The sequence below is a fragment of the Lactuca sativa genome, chromosome 8 (genome assembly GCF_002870075.4).
Source record: "Lactuca sativa cultivar Salinas chromosome 8, Lsat_Salinas_v11, whole genome shotgun sequence".
Lineage (NCBI taxonomy): Eukaryota > Viridiplantae > Streptophyta > Magnoliopsida > Asterales > Asteraceae > Lactuca > Lactuca sativa.
Genome location: NC_056630.2, coordinates 62,849,463 through 62,868,266, shown reverse-complemented (window position 1 = coordinate 62,868,266; position 18,804 = coordinate 62,849,463). Strand labels below are relative to the sequence as shown.

The following is an 18,804-nucleotide window of genomic DNA, read 5'->3' as shown; positions in this document are numbered from 1 at the left end:
AAATAAAATCAATTTAGGTATTTACCAATGAGTTAGGGCGCACTCGGAATTTCTTTCCAGGGTTATTTTGGTCTTGGAGGTACGAATTCTTGAAGGGAGTTCACAATCACAGAGGACTTCCTTATCTACTCTCTAATTGCTTGAACCTGTGGAGATTCTTAAGCCACTTGACATCTTCTTTCTTCTTCTACGAAATCCCCACTTCTATGTGTTCGAGTTTGAAGCTTCCTGAATTTGGATGTTAACATTCGTTTATAAGGAGTGACTAAGCTAATTAATTTTTATGCAGTTGTTGTTAGGGCCACGTGTGCTTCCACATCAGCAGAACCGATAGAAGCCGGTCAAAAGGATCTATTGTGTACATATTAATAAAATATAAGGGCTTAATTTACAAAAAAAAAAAAAAGGACGAAATGTGTACATTTCAAAAAGCAACTTACCCTTTCAAGTCATTTTCCCTTTGTGTTTTTTTTTTTTTTTTTTCCAAAATATAGTTAAATAAGTAAAGTTAAATTCATAATTTTTACAATTGGCAAGATGGGCCCATCAATATTTTATTTGATTTAAATTTATAGAAGTAATTGCTATATAAAATTATAAAGATATAGGTGAAATATCTAATATATGTTATTAGATGAGGACGGAGCATACATAGATTCTCAGTGAGATTTATTATAAAGATTCTAATTTTAATTTTATATCTTATAAATTTAGAGTTCTTGACCTTTCCGATTTAAGTTACCTCTAGAGTAAATATAAAAATAGACCCGTATGCATATGCACATCCACCATAACTTGTTCCATAAAAAGCCAAGGCACTAAGAACTTGCAACAATTTTAATTATTATTAACGTAGCTGGATTTGGAAGATTCTTCCATCCAATCAAAGAATAATTAACAATATCAAGTACGATCTTGCTTGATCATCAAAGTACAAAAAACACAATTAACTAACAAATAAACTAATAAACTAATTAACAAGATTAGTTAAATTTATGAGTCTTTCTTGCATAATCCTTTCATCCTTAATAATCTCTTCCATCAAACCTTCAATAGGTATGTTATTTAATATATATATATATATATATATATATATATATATATATATATATATATATATATATATATATATATATATAAAAGATCAAATATGATTCATAAATATTATCTGAAATTGTAACCAAATTCTGGTCATTAGATTAAAAAAAATGAATGAATATGATCTTAAGATATATGCTATTAACACGGACTACCATATAATTTCTATTATTAATTACAAAGGCAACTAAAGAGAGAGAATTGAAAACTATTTATATTTTAGGCAACTAAATAAAATTAATTAATAAAAATCAAATCTTACATTATATTCAACACATTTAATTTTAAACATATTTTTTGAGAATGCATATTCATTCAACATGTATGCACGCGTTTTTTGATTCTTTTATTCTTAAAGAATTTGAGTTTAATTATTCAATATTTTTTATTGTTTCATTCTAAAAGAATGCAATTTTTTAAGATTCAATAGTTTTTTTTATAGTTTCATTATATAAGAATACAATTTTTTGATAAGTAACATTCTTAAAAAAAAATACAAATTCATATATTAGACAATAACATATCATTCTTTAATAAAGAATACATACTTTACAAAAAAGAACAATTTTTAGAGCATAAACTACAATTTTCATAAAATTAAACATATATATATATATATATATATATATATATATATATATATATATATATATATATATATATATATATATAACATTTTGAAGAATATAAAAACTTTATATACTAAATTCTTTAGGAAATTTTCATTATTCTTGAAGAATATACAAAAATTTATAATATATACTATATATTTTTTTTGTCAATAGGCTAAAGTAAAAAAAACAAAAAACCTTACATTCTTCTGCTATGTTCATTATTTTTATCATCTTTGTTCAACTTCGACGAGCCAACACTATCTGTAACATTCTTAAACCATCAGTCCTTTTCTTTTAGCCTTTTATTCTTAAAGAATACACTGTTTTTAATATTCCATTCTTAAAGAATAACCTACATTACAACTAACATCTCTTTTTCCTATTTTCAGCTTTTACAGAAGTGAAAAAAAAAACAACATAAATATCTAAATATGCAATTGCATGGTACTTAAATGTCAATGAAAACAAAGCTCAAATAACATAATAAAGCAAAATACTTAGTAGATTCAGTTTAGAAACAATGCCTCTAATTATCAAAAAGCTATTAGGAGAAAAAAAATAACAAAAGCAAATCCAAGGTAAACATTAATGGACAAAAGTGAAAAAGCAGCAGACAAACTTGTAAAAATGCTTAAGAAACACCACGGGAAAAATGTCAACATAAGTTCCTCCGTTGAAATAGTGTGAGATATAAGCAAACAGAAATAGAGTAAGGGAGCAGCACCAAAAAACGAAGATTTGAAGCTACATGAGCAACTAAAATAACCTGCAACATAGATATGATGTATCAACACTTCTACCCCATATTTACCATAAGTTCCCTTCAAACCGAATCAGTGGCAACAACAAAAATTTTAAATTAGTTAAATGGGCAGCATCACAACACCAATAAGGAGAAAATAGAGAATAGAATCATAGCTTTAACTCAAATCAATTTAAAGACCTCCACATAACATATTAAAGCCAAGAAGTACCGAGAAGAAAAAGAACAACACCAAAACCTCGGTACGTAAAATAAATCCAACACGTAATCTTTTGCTTCTCAGTCAAAAATTCTAATTCCTAAACCACCAAAACATCCTTGGAAACACTTGTATGAGATTTTGAGACAATGAATACTCTTAGGCTTTTTATCAAATAGTTTGAAGGCGGTAAATGGGTGTTCTTTAAGAAATCTTGATTCGAACAAGTTTAATCAATTTTATAGTACAATTGAGTTGAGTAGTGATGCAATAATTTGGTGTTCACGAACCTTATCCAATTTCATGGGTAAATCAAGATTTAGGGCAACAATAATCTCGTTCTTTGTTTTGGATTTGTTAAAGATGCAGGAATGGCAAGTACTAAATCTGTAAAATCGAAAAAAAAAAGAACAAATAGTACCTATCCCGACGACATGTCGTCGCTATAGGTATGTCATTGGCTCCTGGTAAAACCCTATAGTGACGACTTGTCAGCGTAATAGACAAACCCTGTGGCGACGACATGTCGTTGCAATAGGTTTACCGTCGACAAGTCGTTTCTATAGGTAATTAATAAAAATTTATTTTTTATCCCTGAAAATATGTAGGGATGAGCATATGGACCGGGGAACCGGCCGGAACCGGTACCGGCACCGGAACCGGAACCCGATGGAACCGGACGGGCCGGGACCGGGACGTTATTTTTGTGGATTTTTGGAACCGGGAACCGGTAGAACCGGCAAAAACCGGAACCGTATGATGCTATTTTTCAAGGAGCGGTTCCAACATTTGAAGACACGACAAGAACCGGTAGGAACCGGGAACCGGTAGAACCGGAGCCGGTAGAACCGCCAGGCCGGTTCGGTTCTTGATTTTGGTCGAAGCCGGTTCCCCGGTCCGGTTCGGTTCGGGCCGGTTCGGTCCTTTTCCTCATCCCTAAAAATATGATTGACAAGAACCTATCCCGACGACATGTCGTCGCTATAGATTCACCAATGCTGACGACATCTATACCGAAGACACTCTTGACCTATGCCGACACAACTATGCCGACGACTCTATCCCGACGACATGTCGTCGGGATAGAGTCCGAATTCGTCGTCGCGATAGGGTGTTAATGTTGTAGTGGTAAAATAAATCCAACAGGTGATCTTTTGCTTCTCAGTCAAAAATTCTAATTCCTAAACCACCAAAACATCCTTGGAAACACTTGTATGAGATTTTGAGACAATGAATACTCTTAGGCTTTTTGTCAAATAATTTGAAGGCGGTAAATGGGTGTTCTTTAAGAAATCTTGATTCGAACAAGTTTAATCAATTTTATAGTACGATTGAGTTGAGTAGTGATGCAATAATTCGGTGTTCAGGAACCTTGTCCCAATTTCATGGGTAAATCAAGATTTAGGGCAACAATAATCTCGTTCTTTGTTGTAGATGGTGTGCCAGTGTAGATGAATCGGTCCAACGATGTTGCTGTTGGTTGATTTGAGATTTTTGGTGACGGCATGTATAGTGATGTTGAACATGAGAATTGATAATGTGAATTCATTCTTTATCTCTATAATTTGTAACTACTCGATGATTTAAGAGAAATATTTATAAATATAAGATTTGTTTTTGTTTATTAAAATAATTATAAACAAAGTTACGAAAATCTTGATTGGTCCACAATTAGTTATACATTCATACAATATTTAGAGTTTATATATGAACCCAACTCTCTCTCTCTCTCTCTCTCTCTCTATATATATATATATATATATATATATATATATATATATATATATAGAGAGAGAGAGAGAGAGAGTGTGTGAGAGAGAGAGAGAGAGAGTTAGGTTCAAATGTTTTTGACAAGTATTGTGTGCCTTCAACAACCAATCAGAATTAAGAAAAAATAAATTCAATAATAAATCATAAAAGAGTATAATAGTAATCTTAATTATGATAAACATCCTTTAAATATGGAAATTCTGTTAATAAACACTACAAAATCACAAAACAGATCCCTTTATTCGACATCTTCCTCTTCTAACCCTAGCCCAAAGTCGACTCTCCCTGTTTCTCTTAAAATCATCGTGCACCACCACCATCATTTTGTTCTCTGTTTACAGGCCCCGAAAACCTTTCTCCTCTTCTTCTTTCGACACCACTAGAACAACAGCACCACCCCACACCACGATCGAACCACCAGCTTTATGAATCGGAGAACCACTAGCTGCGAAATTTCTAGGGTTTGTCCACTTGTTGCTGCCGAGAAGATGATAACTTTTGTGAGTTTTTTTTTATTGTTTAGAATTTCATAAACTTCATTGTATCTATGTGGAATTCGTTGGATGAAATTAATCCAACTTCATCTATTTCTTACTTTTGTGAGTTTTTTCATTGTTTAAAATTTCATCAACTTCATCTGTATATATTTCACAACTCGTTGGATGAAATTGGAATAAATAGTTTGTCTAATAATCATTGAGTTATATTTGGATTAATTGTTGTGTTTGTTCCTTTTTCTTCTATTATGTTACTCTTATGCACATAATTTAGTGTATCACAATCTTGTTCCTGATTGTTTAATTCATATGGACATTATAGATTTTGTTAATGTAAACACCTTCAAATGTTTCATTTACAAAGAATTTGGTTTATTCTGATAAAATTTTAGCATTATATGTTGATAATACATTCTAATAGAATTTTATTGTTGCATTCTAATAGAATTTTACTGTTGCATTATAATAGAATTTTACTGTTGCATTGTAATATAATTTTATTATTGCATTATAATAGATTTTTAGTTGATAAGTGTGCATTCTAATAGAATTTTACTGTTGCATTCTAATAGATATATTCTGCCAGAATGTATTATATGTATTCTGTCATATTCTATATATATTCTACCAGAATATATAAAGTGATAGTTTATTGCAAGTAACATGTTTTTAACCATTATTAGTTTTTGTTGTATTTATGATAGGAATTGCTGGAAGAATGCGTTGAAGACCTAATAGGAATAACTTGAAAAATGAATAAAGTTTGATCATACCTACAATTTAAGAATGTTGTTATTTTTTAAGAATTTGATGCATTTTTGTTGTATTCTTTTAAAATATATATAATTATATTAAAATGTATAAGACTTTTAGTCTGTAAGAATATGTATGAATTTGTATTTAAGTTTGAATGTATAAAAATATATTAGAATGTTCTTATTTTTCAACCACAGATTCAAAAATTTTGTTATTCTTCAATAATATTCTAATAGAATAGAATTCTGAAAAAGCATCATTCTAACAAAAAAAATATTCTGACAGAATAAAAATCGGTTATATTTACAAATTATGTTATAATTAAAATTGAATTAATTAAAAAAATTCAGATATTTAAAATTATGAGAATTAATTATCCCTAAAAATCCGAAAATTTCCTTTTATAATTGTAGTTAATTGTCCAAAATACCCTTTTGCTAAAATTTGTGTGATTATATGGTACATGCTATCCTACTGTAATATCATACACTTTCAAATCATGTTCATTGATTAATTTTATCCATTGGTCCAGATCTGTGCATTCTGACACACAATAGTTAGTAAAAACAAAATAACCTAACCCTATATATATATATATATATATATATATATATATATATATATATATATATATATATATATATAGAGAGAGAGAGAGAGAGAGAGAGAGAGAGAGAGAGAGAGAGAGAGAGAGAGAGAGTTTTCTGGGTTAATAAAATCTGATTGAAATCAGGAGATGTATTCGCGTTCTCAAAGTGTAACATAGTCATATATATAAATTAATATGCGTTGTCTAGGTGGTTTGGTTGGAACTTTTTGGTTGGTAATCTAGTTAGAGGTTATTTGTTCAGATCCAAGGTAGACTTTGGCATATCTAATGTATTACCAGGTCGGTAAACAAGCATAAAAAAATTTATCCATCAATAAATGTTTCTTGGATCTTTATGAAAATATATAGATCGAGGCTGCATATATATGATGATGGAATGTATAACAAGTATTAGGGAAAATAAACTGATTATTGAGTTTCTTGTTTAGTGGTTTTTAGTTTCCAAACAGAAGAAACACATTTTCATTCAAACAAGTAAATGCAGATACTAACGTTTGATAAGTTGTTGGAAAGCTGAAGAAGAGGCACAATCCATTGTTTGGAACCCTATCCTTTCCATCTTCATGTCATAAACAACCTCCACATTCTGTTGTTGAAAGCTCCCAAAAACCCCAGCTGGTCCATAATCCTCATTATCCATGCTCTGGAACAACAAACACTTAACCACTGTTGAGTTACGTGGTGCACCCATTGCGTAGAAGTTGTTCTCTTGTGGCAAAACCAGGCTCACATTGTTAATGAAATGGAACGTGATTGAAGGAAGAAGATGATCATCCACATCCATAGTTGTCATAGCATTTGTAACGTTGTTTGTGCATGGGATTCTATAGCACAAATCAAACCCCGTTCGTGCCTCCACTTCAGTAGCTCGAGGTTGGTTTATGACAGATTCCAGCTCCGAGAGAAGTAAAGAATAGAATGGCTCGGGTAAATGAGTGTAGGTGGTTCCTGAATCTATCAACATACCCCCATTGCCAGATGAATCAAAGTCTCTTAAGTTTGTAGGAACTTGAATTACAGAACCCAAGCCAATGCCTATAGTTATCCCCTCTAATCCGATATAATAGTAATTAGGGTACATGGGGTTCTTTAACATTGGAGTGAACTGCAAATGTTCTTTTGAAGAGATTGCAAGATCTCCAACGACTAGAGGGCTCGAAATATTAGGGTTATTGGCAAACTTGAAAGCCAAGAAACAATGAGAGAAACCCATTTGGAGAAACCCTAATTGAGAAGGTAAAGAAAGCGGACCTTTCCCGAACCCTGCGATTCCTAATGGCTCTTTATAACTTGATCCAACGCACCCAAATCCAAAATTGGTTACTTCCCTTGTAACACTGCCATCAGCACTTCCATGGACTGTTAGGGTATCCCTAGTTAGGGTACCAGCTACAACACCTTCCCCATACGTGTATACGAACGAAGGGCATGGTCTTGAGCAAGTGCCCTTGACTAGTGTACTCAAAGAGCAACCGGCAATGCTACAAGGATCATATGGGTTATCAGAGCTATGAACGTTTATACAAAACTCACTAGCACAAGAGTCCCGAACACAAGAAGATGATTGCAAAGGTGAAAACTTGGACATGGTTGTAGTATTTGTATAGTTTTCACAATCTATGCAGTTAAAAGAGAGATTTCCACAAGGTACCCAAGTGAGATCACTTCCAGTATCCATATACACTTGAATAACTTGTGGAGGTGAGCCCAGGTTAAGAGAAATTAGGTACCCATCCCTTACTTCTCTCAAGGGCTCCATCATGTCCAACGTTGGTGGTGACTGGGATGACACTTTAATGCTTAACGTTGATGATTTTTTGGGGAGTTTAATGGTACTCCTGACATTAGTTAAACCTAGGACTAGAGAATCGGAGGTTTTTGGGTGTTGTCTTGCACGGGAATGGTTGGCAATGGAGAAAAGAAAGACGAAGAGAAACAAGTTGCAAATAGTGTAAAACGTGAACAAAGAAGCCATTCTAGATTTGTTGGTCTATTAATGATTGCAAAATAGTATGGTATTTATAGAGAAAGAAAAAACAATACTAATCTATATGAAGGCAATAATTCACAGTTTGGTTTGAAGAAGCTTTTACAAAGCCATATCACTCTATTATGTACATTTGTTTTATATTTTGTAATAAATCCCAAGAAATTTGAAACAAGTATATTTGATAGAATGTTGACGTTGATATCGGATTTTTAAGAAAAATCTTCAACCCAACATTGAATTATTCAATCTATTAATTAATTATTTTAAATTAAATGAACTTATTAAATATACTATTTAATATAACTTACTAAATAAACTTATTTATTAATTTATTTCTTTTTTATTAATAAATAATAAATAACTAATTATTTATTGATTTATTTTAATTTGTAAATAATACTTAAATCTCTTATATTACTTATTTTATTATATTTAATTTCTTTTTCTTTATGAGTATATAGGTTCATGTATAAATAGTAGTTCACTAAACTTGTTCTTTTTTTAAATAGAATCATACATACCCTTTCTCGATGGTTAATATTTTCTAAAAATATATCTTATTAACTTAACATTTTTATTACTTTATCGTAAATACGTCACTACTAGGTCAAAAATATTTGCAGACAAAAAAACACAACCACATCTATCAACACATCACTACCGGTAAACAAATGTTAATGTTTGTCTCCATAACACTACCATGAACTATTAAATGGAAAATCACGTTTGGTCTTTATTTTGCCTTTCTTTTGATATTATTGTACATGAGAAATGGATCAAATTATTCACATAATGGTTTCTTAGTGTATGGACAAATGACATAAATGATCTATGAACTTTTTTATGATTGGTCTATTCGGTCCTTAAACTAATTTTGTAGGTTTTTGAGGGTTTATGAGAGAATTAAGTGAATGTCCACCTTTTTTTGGTCACTAGTACCTAATATAACAGGTATTCTAAGGCACGCAAACATTTTCAGCTGATGTGGCTTCCTTCATATCCAATTGAAAGTCAAAGAAGTAATTTTGACCAAATGTTTGAATAAGGGACCAAATAAAAACTATCCCACCGTTAATATCAATTAATTGGATCAAAGCACACCAAGTTTGTTTGTTATCAATACTCCTGATTTAACGATGACTAATGAAATATTTATCAGAATTCTAAGAATTGAAGTTGGTGGGTTTCAAAATAAATCGGAACGGTGAAAATAGATTCAATCTCAATGATGTGAAGTAATTTTAATGTTTGTATGCTCCGAATGATACCAAATACCACCTGATGCTTAATAAATAATGTCCAGGAAGAGATTGAATGATTCTTTTAGGTGGTCAAATGAAAAAGTTAAAATTGACATTCCATGCAGTGAAAGGATATATATATATATATATATATATATATATATATATATATATATATATATATATATATATATATATATATATATATATATATATATATATATATATATATATATATATATATGGCTCATTCTCCTAAAATTAGTAGTATAACATCATCTAAAACTCAATACAACCATTCTTCTATCCAATATTAGTTGTTTAAATCTCAATAAAATCATCTAAAATTTTAAGTTACTCACCGGCACCAAGCTAAACAACATACGACGAGAAAAGGATAGCCGAAGGAACAACAGTAATCAACCAATTATAATAAACAATCTCTTGATTGTTAAATTAAAATTTCTATCCTCAAGATCGTTATTTGTTGTAGATTCAATTTGATAATGTTTGCAGAAAGGGTGGTGTAGAAGATCACTAGGGAATCCCATTTTGAAGTTGATCACAGATGACCACTTTTCTCTACACCATTGTGTACTCTAATCCGCCCCAAAGCTCTCTTCAGACCATTTTTCTACTTTCTCGTCGATTTCCGACTTTTATCGCTCCAACTCTGCCACCTCCTTCACTGGAATATTGTTTCTGACCACTAAACCATTGATTGCATTCACTACCAGAAACGAAGACGGTTTTGATGAAACTTTGAACACAATTATACGAATTCAACACCGATTCAAAGTGAATTTAGACATATTAACTAACCTGTTCGGGTTTAAGAAAACAATGGTTACCAAAATGAGAACCGAACTGGAATCATCTAGAACTTTCGCGAGATCTACACTTTGACTGAGACTTCAGGTAGCCTCCAAGGATGCTAATAACCCACAAGGCGTGCTGTTTTCCCATTGGGACTACTGATAGTCCTCAGGGTTACTGATAACCCATAGCTGTTTATTATGTTGTGTTGTATGTGGTATTTTATGGAACTCACTAAACTTTGTGCTTATAATTTTTAATTATATGTGTTTTAGGTACTTCGGAGGATCGCGGGAAGACGAAGGTCGGATTGTACAGACTCGTTGGGAGATTTGTTACTGGGCATTTTGCGGCACTCTGATATTTTGTGATGATGATTTGTATTTGATACTTGTGTTTTTACGATGACTTGGTTTATGAACAATATTTTGGGTAATTTAAAAATAAAAAATTTGGTTTGAATTGAGGTGTTACAGTTTGATATCAGAGCCTTGGTTTGAGGAATTTGGATGAAGTCTAGGGTAATTCCAAACTCAAACTAAGGATCTGAAGATTTTCATAAAAACTTTTCAAAGAAATGAAGATTTTTACAATAGAAAAACCTAGTGAAACAGTGTGTACAATCAAACAGAACTCGAGCGGTAGTTTCCTAAAATATCTCAATTTATATTATGAGTATTGTAAAGTTGATATTTTATGAGCTGGCAAAAATACATGCTAGTTAGTGGTAGGCTAAGGATCCTACAGGAATTGTGTGATAGGGTTGCCTGATTTGTGATGCCTTTAGCCTAGGAATTTGTTCTTATGAGATTGAATATGTCATTACTATTTTCTTGGTGTATGCTGTATAATTGTACATAGTTAGGATTTTATAGCCTTGGAATGCTTGATTTAGCCTTTCTTCCTATTCCCTGTTTGGTTGTGGATTTCAGATAGAATCATTTATTCAAATGTCTATCGAGTCTCGTATTGTGTACGACTGGCATGTGCAAAGCAAATAGCGAGGACAACAGAGATATTGTGAGGCAGAGCAGTGCTGCGGAACAATCTAGAATGAGTGCCTGGATTCTTAGTAGTGGTTCCGAGGAACTAGTAGGGGGAGTATATAGTTGATGTTGAGAAATAGAGTCCTTGTGACTTAGGGTCTTAAGAGAACGACTTGAGAAAAATATGAGTAGGGGTGGAAGGTAGTATTGGGCCCGTACTACTGAAAGCACTAGATCCGTACGTGGCTTAAGAAGAAATCTTAAGGAACTAAGGAACTTGTAGGAGTGTATGGATGTTTGTGTATGCACTTTAGCCAAATTCTAATGGTTTTCTTGTGTATATTAGTATGATGGTTACCCGAGGTTCAGGCTCCAATGACTCCGAGAGGCCGAGTGCCAGTGATGATGAGATCTGTAGGATTGTTGCCGCCGAGGTGGCCCTAACAATCATAGGGGATATACCAGAGATGTTCGGGACCCATCTTATTGAGACTTTCGATGAGCGTTATGCCGCCGTCACTGAGGCTGTTGCTGCTACAACCACCGCAGCTGTTGCTGCTGCGACACCATACGGGGGTGATTCATTGTGGTATCGGGATTTCAACAACATGAAGCCATACAATTTTTATGGGACTCAGGATCCAATTGCTGCGATGAGATGGATTTCTGATGTTGAGGGTTGTTTTTACACTTGCTCTTGTCCGGAGAATCTGAAGGTTCGTTTCGCGCTGAACCTACTTTGCTTGGGAGTGAAGGATTGATGGAAATTTGTGATAGCTAATTATACCCTTGCAAAGCGTTATGTGGTGACTTGGGAGAGATTTACTGAGATGTTTAGATATAAGTTTGTACCAGTGGTTGAGAGAGAGAGAGAGAGAGAGTGTGTGTGTGTGTGTGTGTGTGTGAGAGAGAGAGGTTGGCCCAGGAGTTCCTATCTCTCAAGCAGAAGACCGAGACGGTGACTGAGATCACCATGATGTTTCATAAGAAGGGCCCTGTTCTACCCTGAGCATGTGTCGACTGAGCCGGCACGTGTGAGCCGGTATCTGAGTATTCTGAGGAGGGATATCCGTGAGTTTCTGGTGAACACTTCATATCGGACATTGGCCAAGTTGCAGACCAATGCCAGGAGGAGAGAGATTGAGTTGGGGACCCAGGATAGAGATGGGGGGAGATCTAGGTATGAGATAGGAGACCAGTGCAATCGCAGCCGGCGAATAACCGGACGAAGCCTACTGACTCGAGAGCTTGAGGTCAGAAGGGCCGCACTTGCAATAAGTGAGAGAAGTGGCGTAAGGGACCCTATCCGTCAGGGACTGCTTTCTACATGTGCAGAAAGGAGGGGCATTTTAGTAGGGATTACCCTAAGGGATTTCGGGTTAGCTTCAATTGCAACCATACAGGTCATTTGAGGGTATAGTGTCCTCAACTTGTATATAGGGTAGTTCAGACTATGGCCCCTGTGACCCTGCATATTATTAATGGCCGACAGGGGAATGCCAAGACTCTAAGGGATCGAGAGTGAGAGAGAGAGCATTTCAGTTGATAGAAGAGGAGGCCCGAGCAGCTCCAGACTTTGTGGTTGGTATGTGTTCTTTATTATTCTACTATTTTATTTATGTTGCTTATGTTATTGTTCATGTAGTTACTTTCGTTGTGAATTATGTACCTACGCATGTGTTGTTTCACTCGGGTTCGAGTTTGTCATTTGTGTCATCATCCTTTTGTCGTGGTTTTAGTATTGCACGGGAGGCTATGAGCATGCCATTGAGAGTCTCTATACCTTATGAGCGTCCGATCTCCGCTACTGACATTTAGCGAGGTTGTGTGTTAGAGATTTCTGGTGTTGGTTATCCGATAGATCTTATCCCTATTGCGATGGAAGATGTATGTGTGATCATGGGTATGTACTAGTTGAGTCGGATTGGGGATCTGATTGAATCTGAGCGGCAGATGGTGACAGTTCAAGATCCTAGTGGGGGAGTGCTGACCATTGACGGCGAGGGAACTAGGTCAGGATCAACTTTATGCTCAGCAGCTAGGTTGAGGCAGATTTTACAACATGGGTATATGGATTATCTGGAATATGTAGTGAATACTTGGGTTGATGAAAGGATATTGGTTTCTATTTCTGATGTTCTTGTTATGCAAGAGTTCCTTGATGTTTTCCACAAGGAATTGCCTGGTGTGCCTTCTAAGAGGCAAGTGAAGTTCCGTATCGAACTGATCCAAGTGTGACTTTTGGTTACATGAGATTCAGTTTCTAGGACACCTCGACAATCAGAGCGGTATCATGGTCGACCAAGCCAAGATAAAGTCGATGATGCGGTAGAAAGTGTCGAAGTCTCCATCCGAGATTCGAATCTTCCTCGGTTTGGCGTGATATTATCAAAGATTCATTCGATACTTCTCCAAGATTGTTGTTCCTCTCACTAAGTTAATGAGGAAGGATGTTGTATTTAGTTAGGGGCCCGAGCAACAACCATCATTTGAGACCCTTTGCCAGAAACTATGTGAAGCACCAGTACTTGCCCTCCCTAAGGGAGTTGAGGATTTTGTGGTTTACTGCAATGCATCCATTGCAGGGTTGGGTGTTGTGTTGATACAGAGGGGGCATGTGATTGTGTACTCTTCGAGGCAACTGAAGCCTCCTGAAGTGAAGTATCCCAATCATGATTTGGAATTAGGGCCGGTGGTTTTCGTTCTCAAGATTTTACATCACTATCTTTATGGTGTTCGGTGTACTCTCTACAACGACCATAAGAGCCTGAGATATCTTATGGATCAGCCTAACCTGAACATGAGGTAGAGGAGGTGGTTGGATGTAGTGAAAGATTGTGATTGTAAGATTTTGTATCATCCAGGCAAGGCCAATGTAGTGGACGATGCCTTGAGCCATAGGGCAGTCAGTACCCCCGATTTAGGATGTGTGTATGAGTATGACTGTGACGAACCTAGTTTTGGAAACGATCAAAGAAGTGTAGTCGAAGGCCATAAAGGAAGAAAATTGGAAAGTGAGTGGGTGATCGGTCAAATTTTAGCATTTAATATCGACAGCAGGGGGATGTTGACTCTTTACAGGCGGGGTTATGCTGGTAGGGCTTGACGGGTATTGATGGAGGAGGCCCAAAAGTCGAGATTTTCCATTCATCAAGGGGCTACCAAGATGTATCTCGACTTGAAGCATAGTTACTGGTGGCCATATATGAAGAGGGATGTGGCCTGGTTGGTAGAGCGATGTTTGACCTGCCAGAAGGTCAAGACCGAGCACTGGCGCCCTTACGACAAGTTGCATCCCTTAGAGGTTCAACTGTGAAAGTGGGAGTAGATCATGATGGATTTTATTACAATATTTCCAAAGACTATGAGGGTTTTGATGCTATCTGGGTGATAGTGGATTGTTTGACGAAGAGTTCTCACTTCCTAGCCATAAGTGAAGGCTCCTATGTAGGGAAATTAGTTGAGATTTATGTTCAAGAGATAGTAGATCGGCATGGGGTGCCGACTTTGATTGTGTCAGATCGGGATGTTTGTTTTACTTCCAGATTCTGGAAGAGGTTTCACAAAGAGTTAGGCACCTGGCTGCATTTCAGTACTGCCTATCATCCGCAGACCAATGGGAAGAGCGATCAAACTATTTAAACGCCCGAGGAGCCAACATTAGCATGCCTCCCTTTGAGCTTCTATATGGAAGGATGTGTCAGACTCCTATTTGATGGGGCGAGGTTGGACAGAGGGTTATAGGGAGCACTGAGATAGTGCTCAAGACGATCGAGCTCATCCAACAAGTCAAACAAAGATTGTTGGCGAACCAGAGTCGCCAGAAGAGTTATGCGGATCGTCGACGCTCTGAGTTAGAATTTTAGGTCGGAGATTTGGTACTTATGAAGGTGTCACCATGGAAGAGTGTTATTCTCTTCAGGAAGCGAGGCAAGCTGGGCCCCAGGTTTATTGGCCCTTTCAGAGTGTTGGTCCAGGTGAGCAAGGTGGCTTACTGGTTGGAGCTACTGAGGAGTTGAGTCAGATCCATGATACCTTCCATGTTTCCCAGTTAAGGAAGTATATAGCCGATGAGACAATAGTGGTTCCGTTGGAGGACATTGTAACAGCCCGGATTCCCAGGTATTATTCATTTATTTATTTTGGTAATTTGTGAGGAGACTCGGCGAGTTGGAGCCTAGACTCGCCGAGTATGATCGCAAATTTGGACGCGGGTTCGCGTCCGGACTCGGCGAGTCCAAGAGTGGACTCGGCGAGTCCACGCTGTTTAATGAAACCCTAATTTCTCGGGTTTGAGGCATATTTAAAGGGCCTTATGGCCGTCATTTGCACTCATCAGTCCCCAGAGTGAAACCCTAGAGCAATTGAGTGATTCAAGTGAGGGAAGGAGCCATTATTGATCTTGGAGTTGTTGTCTAGCAAGGAAAGAGGAGATCTAGCCAAGAGGAAGCAAGAGAGTGGTGGATTCTTGAAGATTTGAGGTCCATAACATCACATCTGAGGTACAATCCCGAATCATTCTCTGTTATTGTGATGTTCATGTAGATTTAGGGCTTTTGAACCCATTTGTGGCTAGATCTAGTGTCCTCATGGTCCCTTAGCGAGTTAAGGTCCTGGATCTGGACCCATAAAGGTCCAGAGCACCTCATTACCAAAGCTTTATATGCATCCATGGAGGTTTTGGCTTGGGATCAATGTATTTGAGGCTAAAACACCATTCATGAGCTATTCAATGCTTGATGAGCATCAAGACTTGGACTTTACGTGGTCAATAAGCTTAACGAGACTGGATCTATGAGTTAGTGAAGCGGATCTGACCTCAGAAGGTCGTTTGGGGTTGTGCATGGAATGCACTCGCCGAGTCCATTCCCCAGACTCGGCGAGTTGGTGCGGGTTGTTCAACAATTACGAACCAAGGGTTGAGTAACCGAGTCGGGTGAGTGACTCGGTGAGTCGGAAGAGATTCAGAAGGATTGGGTTCCCGTAGGAACTCGGCGAGTCCACGCCAGACTCGGCGAGTCGGGTTGACCGTTGACCAGTGTTGACTGGTTTGACTTCGTGGTATTAGTCAGCCAGAGTCAAGTAGTATTAAGTAGAAATACGCTTGTGTTGTAGCTGGACGATAGCTCGGGAGATCGAGCACTAGTGGTTAAGAGATTTACGAGTTACCGAGACACGCGAGGTGAGTCTTCTCACTATACGTTACCTTGAGTGGTATTCTGGTTTGGCCAGAGGGTCTTATGTGCTATTTATGAGATTGTATGTTGTATGACTATATGGACCGGACCAGAGGGTCCAACGATTCAGAACGGGCTAGAGGGCCCAATGAGCTATGACTAGACCAGAGGGTCCGACGAGCTGCGGGACTGGAGGGTCCCGCCGAGACATCTTGACCAGAGGGTCGGTTTTAGCCCCGAGTGGCGTATTTGTGGTATGTGGTATTTTGGGGAACTCACTAAGCATTATGCTTACAGTTGTTGTGTTTGATGTCTCAGGTACCAGCGAGGACCGTGGGAAGGCGGCGGCTTGACTCTTACACACTCACACTGATGGAGTTCACATTTGAGAGATCTTGGGAATTTGTTTTGAAAACACTGTTGTTTCGGATTTGAAATTATTATATGATATACATTTGGTGGTTTTAAAAATTAAAAATTTAATTGGAATTTTACGTTGTTACAAGTTGGTATCAGAGCCTTGGTTTGAGGGATTCGGATGCACCTTCGGGCGTATTTGAACTCAAACCGAGGATTTGAGAAATTTTACAACCAAAACTGCAAATTTTCTAAAAAGAAAAAGTAGTTTTGGAAACGAGCAGAGTGGATGGTGTGTACGGTCAGCCAGCGCCCGAACGGTGAATCCGCAAAATACCCTTACATTATATGTTATGAGTTATGAGATATTATTTTATGCATGATAGAGAGGCTAGGTATTCCTATAAGGACTAGAGTGGCCTGATTTGTGATGCCTTAGCCTAGGAGATTACTGCTGCTATGAGATACTTGAGAGTGAGTAGGTAGCAGTGAGGAGCTCATGATAGGTCTACTGAGGGTAGCCAATGCATAGCGAGAGTAGAGTATTTATGACTTGGGATCCTAGGAGGAGGACTTGGATTGTATATTGATTCAATATGGACAATAGTATTGGGCCCGTACTATTGAAAGCACCGGATTGGTGCGCAGTCCAAGTAAGAATCCTTGGGGGTACCAGGAGTGAGGATGTTTGAGTTATCGAGCGTGAGAATACTCGAGAGTATCCCTGATATTTCTTATGTTGTGTTTCAGAGTTGATCATGGTCGGGACACGCCATAACCCCGAGAGCAGTGGGGTGAGCGACGAGGAGATCCGTCGGATCATCCATGAGGAGGTGCCTGCTGCCATCAGAGCCGAGATTCTGGAGATGTTTGGGTCTATTAATACCACACTGATCGAGACGTTTGACGAGCGTTATGCTTCCTTGACTGATGCTGCTGTTGCTGCAGCCACAGCAGCTGTTGCTGCTGCAAGACCCCAGGGTGGTGATTTGTTGTTGTACCGAGAGTTCAGCAACACGAAACCACCAGAGTTCGATGGTACGCAGGACCCGATCGCCGCTATGAGGTGGATCTCAGACATGGAGGGGTGTTTCTATACGTGCTCGTGTCCAGAGCACTTGAGGGTGCGATTCGCACTCAACCAGCTTCGCTTGGGGGTGAAGGACTGGTGGAAATTCGTGACCGCGAGCTATTCTATAGCTGAGCTGACTGCAGTGACCTGGGAGAGGTTTACTGTGATGTTTTGTGATGAGTATGTTCCCCAGCTGGAAAGGGAACATTTAGCTCAGGAGTTTCTGACCCTCAAGCAGGGGACAGAGTCGGTGACAGTGATTACGAGGATGTTTCATGAGCGGGCGCTGTTTTGCCCGGAGTTGGTGTCCACTGAGCAGGCTCGCATGAGCCGTTATCTGAGTATTTTGAGGAGGGACATCCGTGAGTTCGTGGCGAACTCGACTTACCAGACATTTGCCGAGCTCCAGGCAAATGCCAGGAAGAGGGAGATCGAGCTTGAGACACAGGCGAGGGATGAGACTGAGTTGCAGAGGGGTGATCGACGACTGGCGCAGTCGCAGCCGGCTGCCAAGCGGGCAAAGCCCGTTGATTCGAGGATGGGCAGTTCGAGGGGCCGCACTTGTGGGAAGTGCGAAAAGAGCCATGATGGGACGTGCAAGACTGGGGTATGCTACAAATGCGGGAAGGAAGGACATTTTGCGAGGGACTGTCCGAAGGGGTTCTCGGTTTGCTTCCATTGCAACCAGACCGGCCATCGGAAGGCCGCGTGCCCCCAGCTTCAGAGGTCAGCGCAGGGATCTGCACCTGCGGTTCGAGCTGCTGAGACCCGGCCAGTGAAGGCCGAAGCACCGAAGGCTAGGGGGAGAGCCTTCCAGTTGACGGCGGAGGAGGTCCGCGCAGCACCTAACGTCGTGGC

The 18,804-nt window shown here is 37.8% G+C and overlaps 1 protein-coding gene across 1 annotated transcript; it reads right to left on the bottom strand.

Annotated features, from left to right (window-relative positions):
• Positions 1–6,683: 6,683 nt before the first annotated feature.
• LOC111911227 (probable aspartyl protease At4g16563) lies at positions 6,684–8,269 on the bottom strand. The gene has a single exon (XM_023907007.2). It carries the CDS (start codon positions 8,067–8,069, stop codon positions 6,795–6,797), a length of 1,275 nt encoding a protein of 424 aa, XP_023762775.1. The 5' UTR covers positions 8,070–8,269; the 3' UTR covers positions 6,684–6,794.
• Positions 8,270–18,804: the final 10,535 nt, after the last annotated feature.

Excerpts from the sequence above, each read along its gene's own strand:
- LOC111911227 (XM_023907007.2), bottom strand. The coding sequence starts at position 8,069 with ATGATGGAGCCCTTGAGAGAAGTAAGGGATGGGTACCTAATTTCTCTT.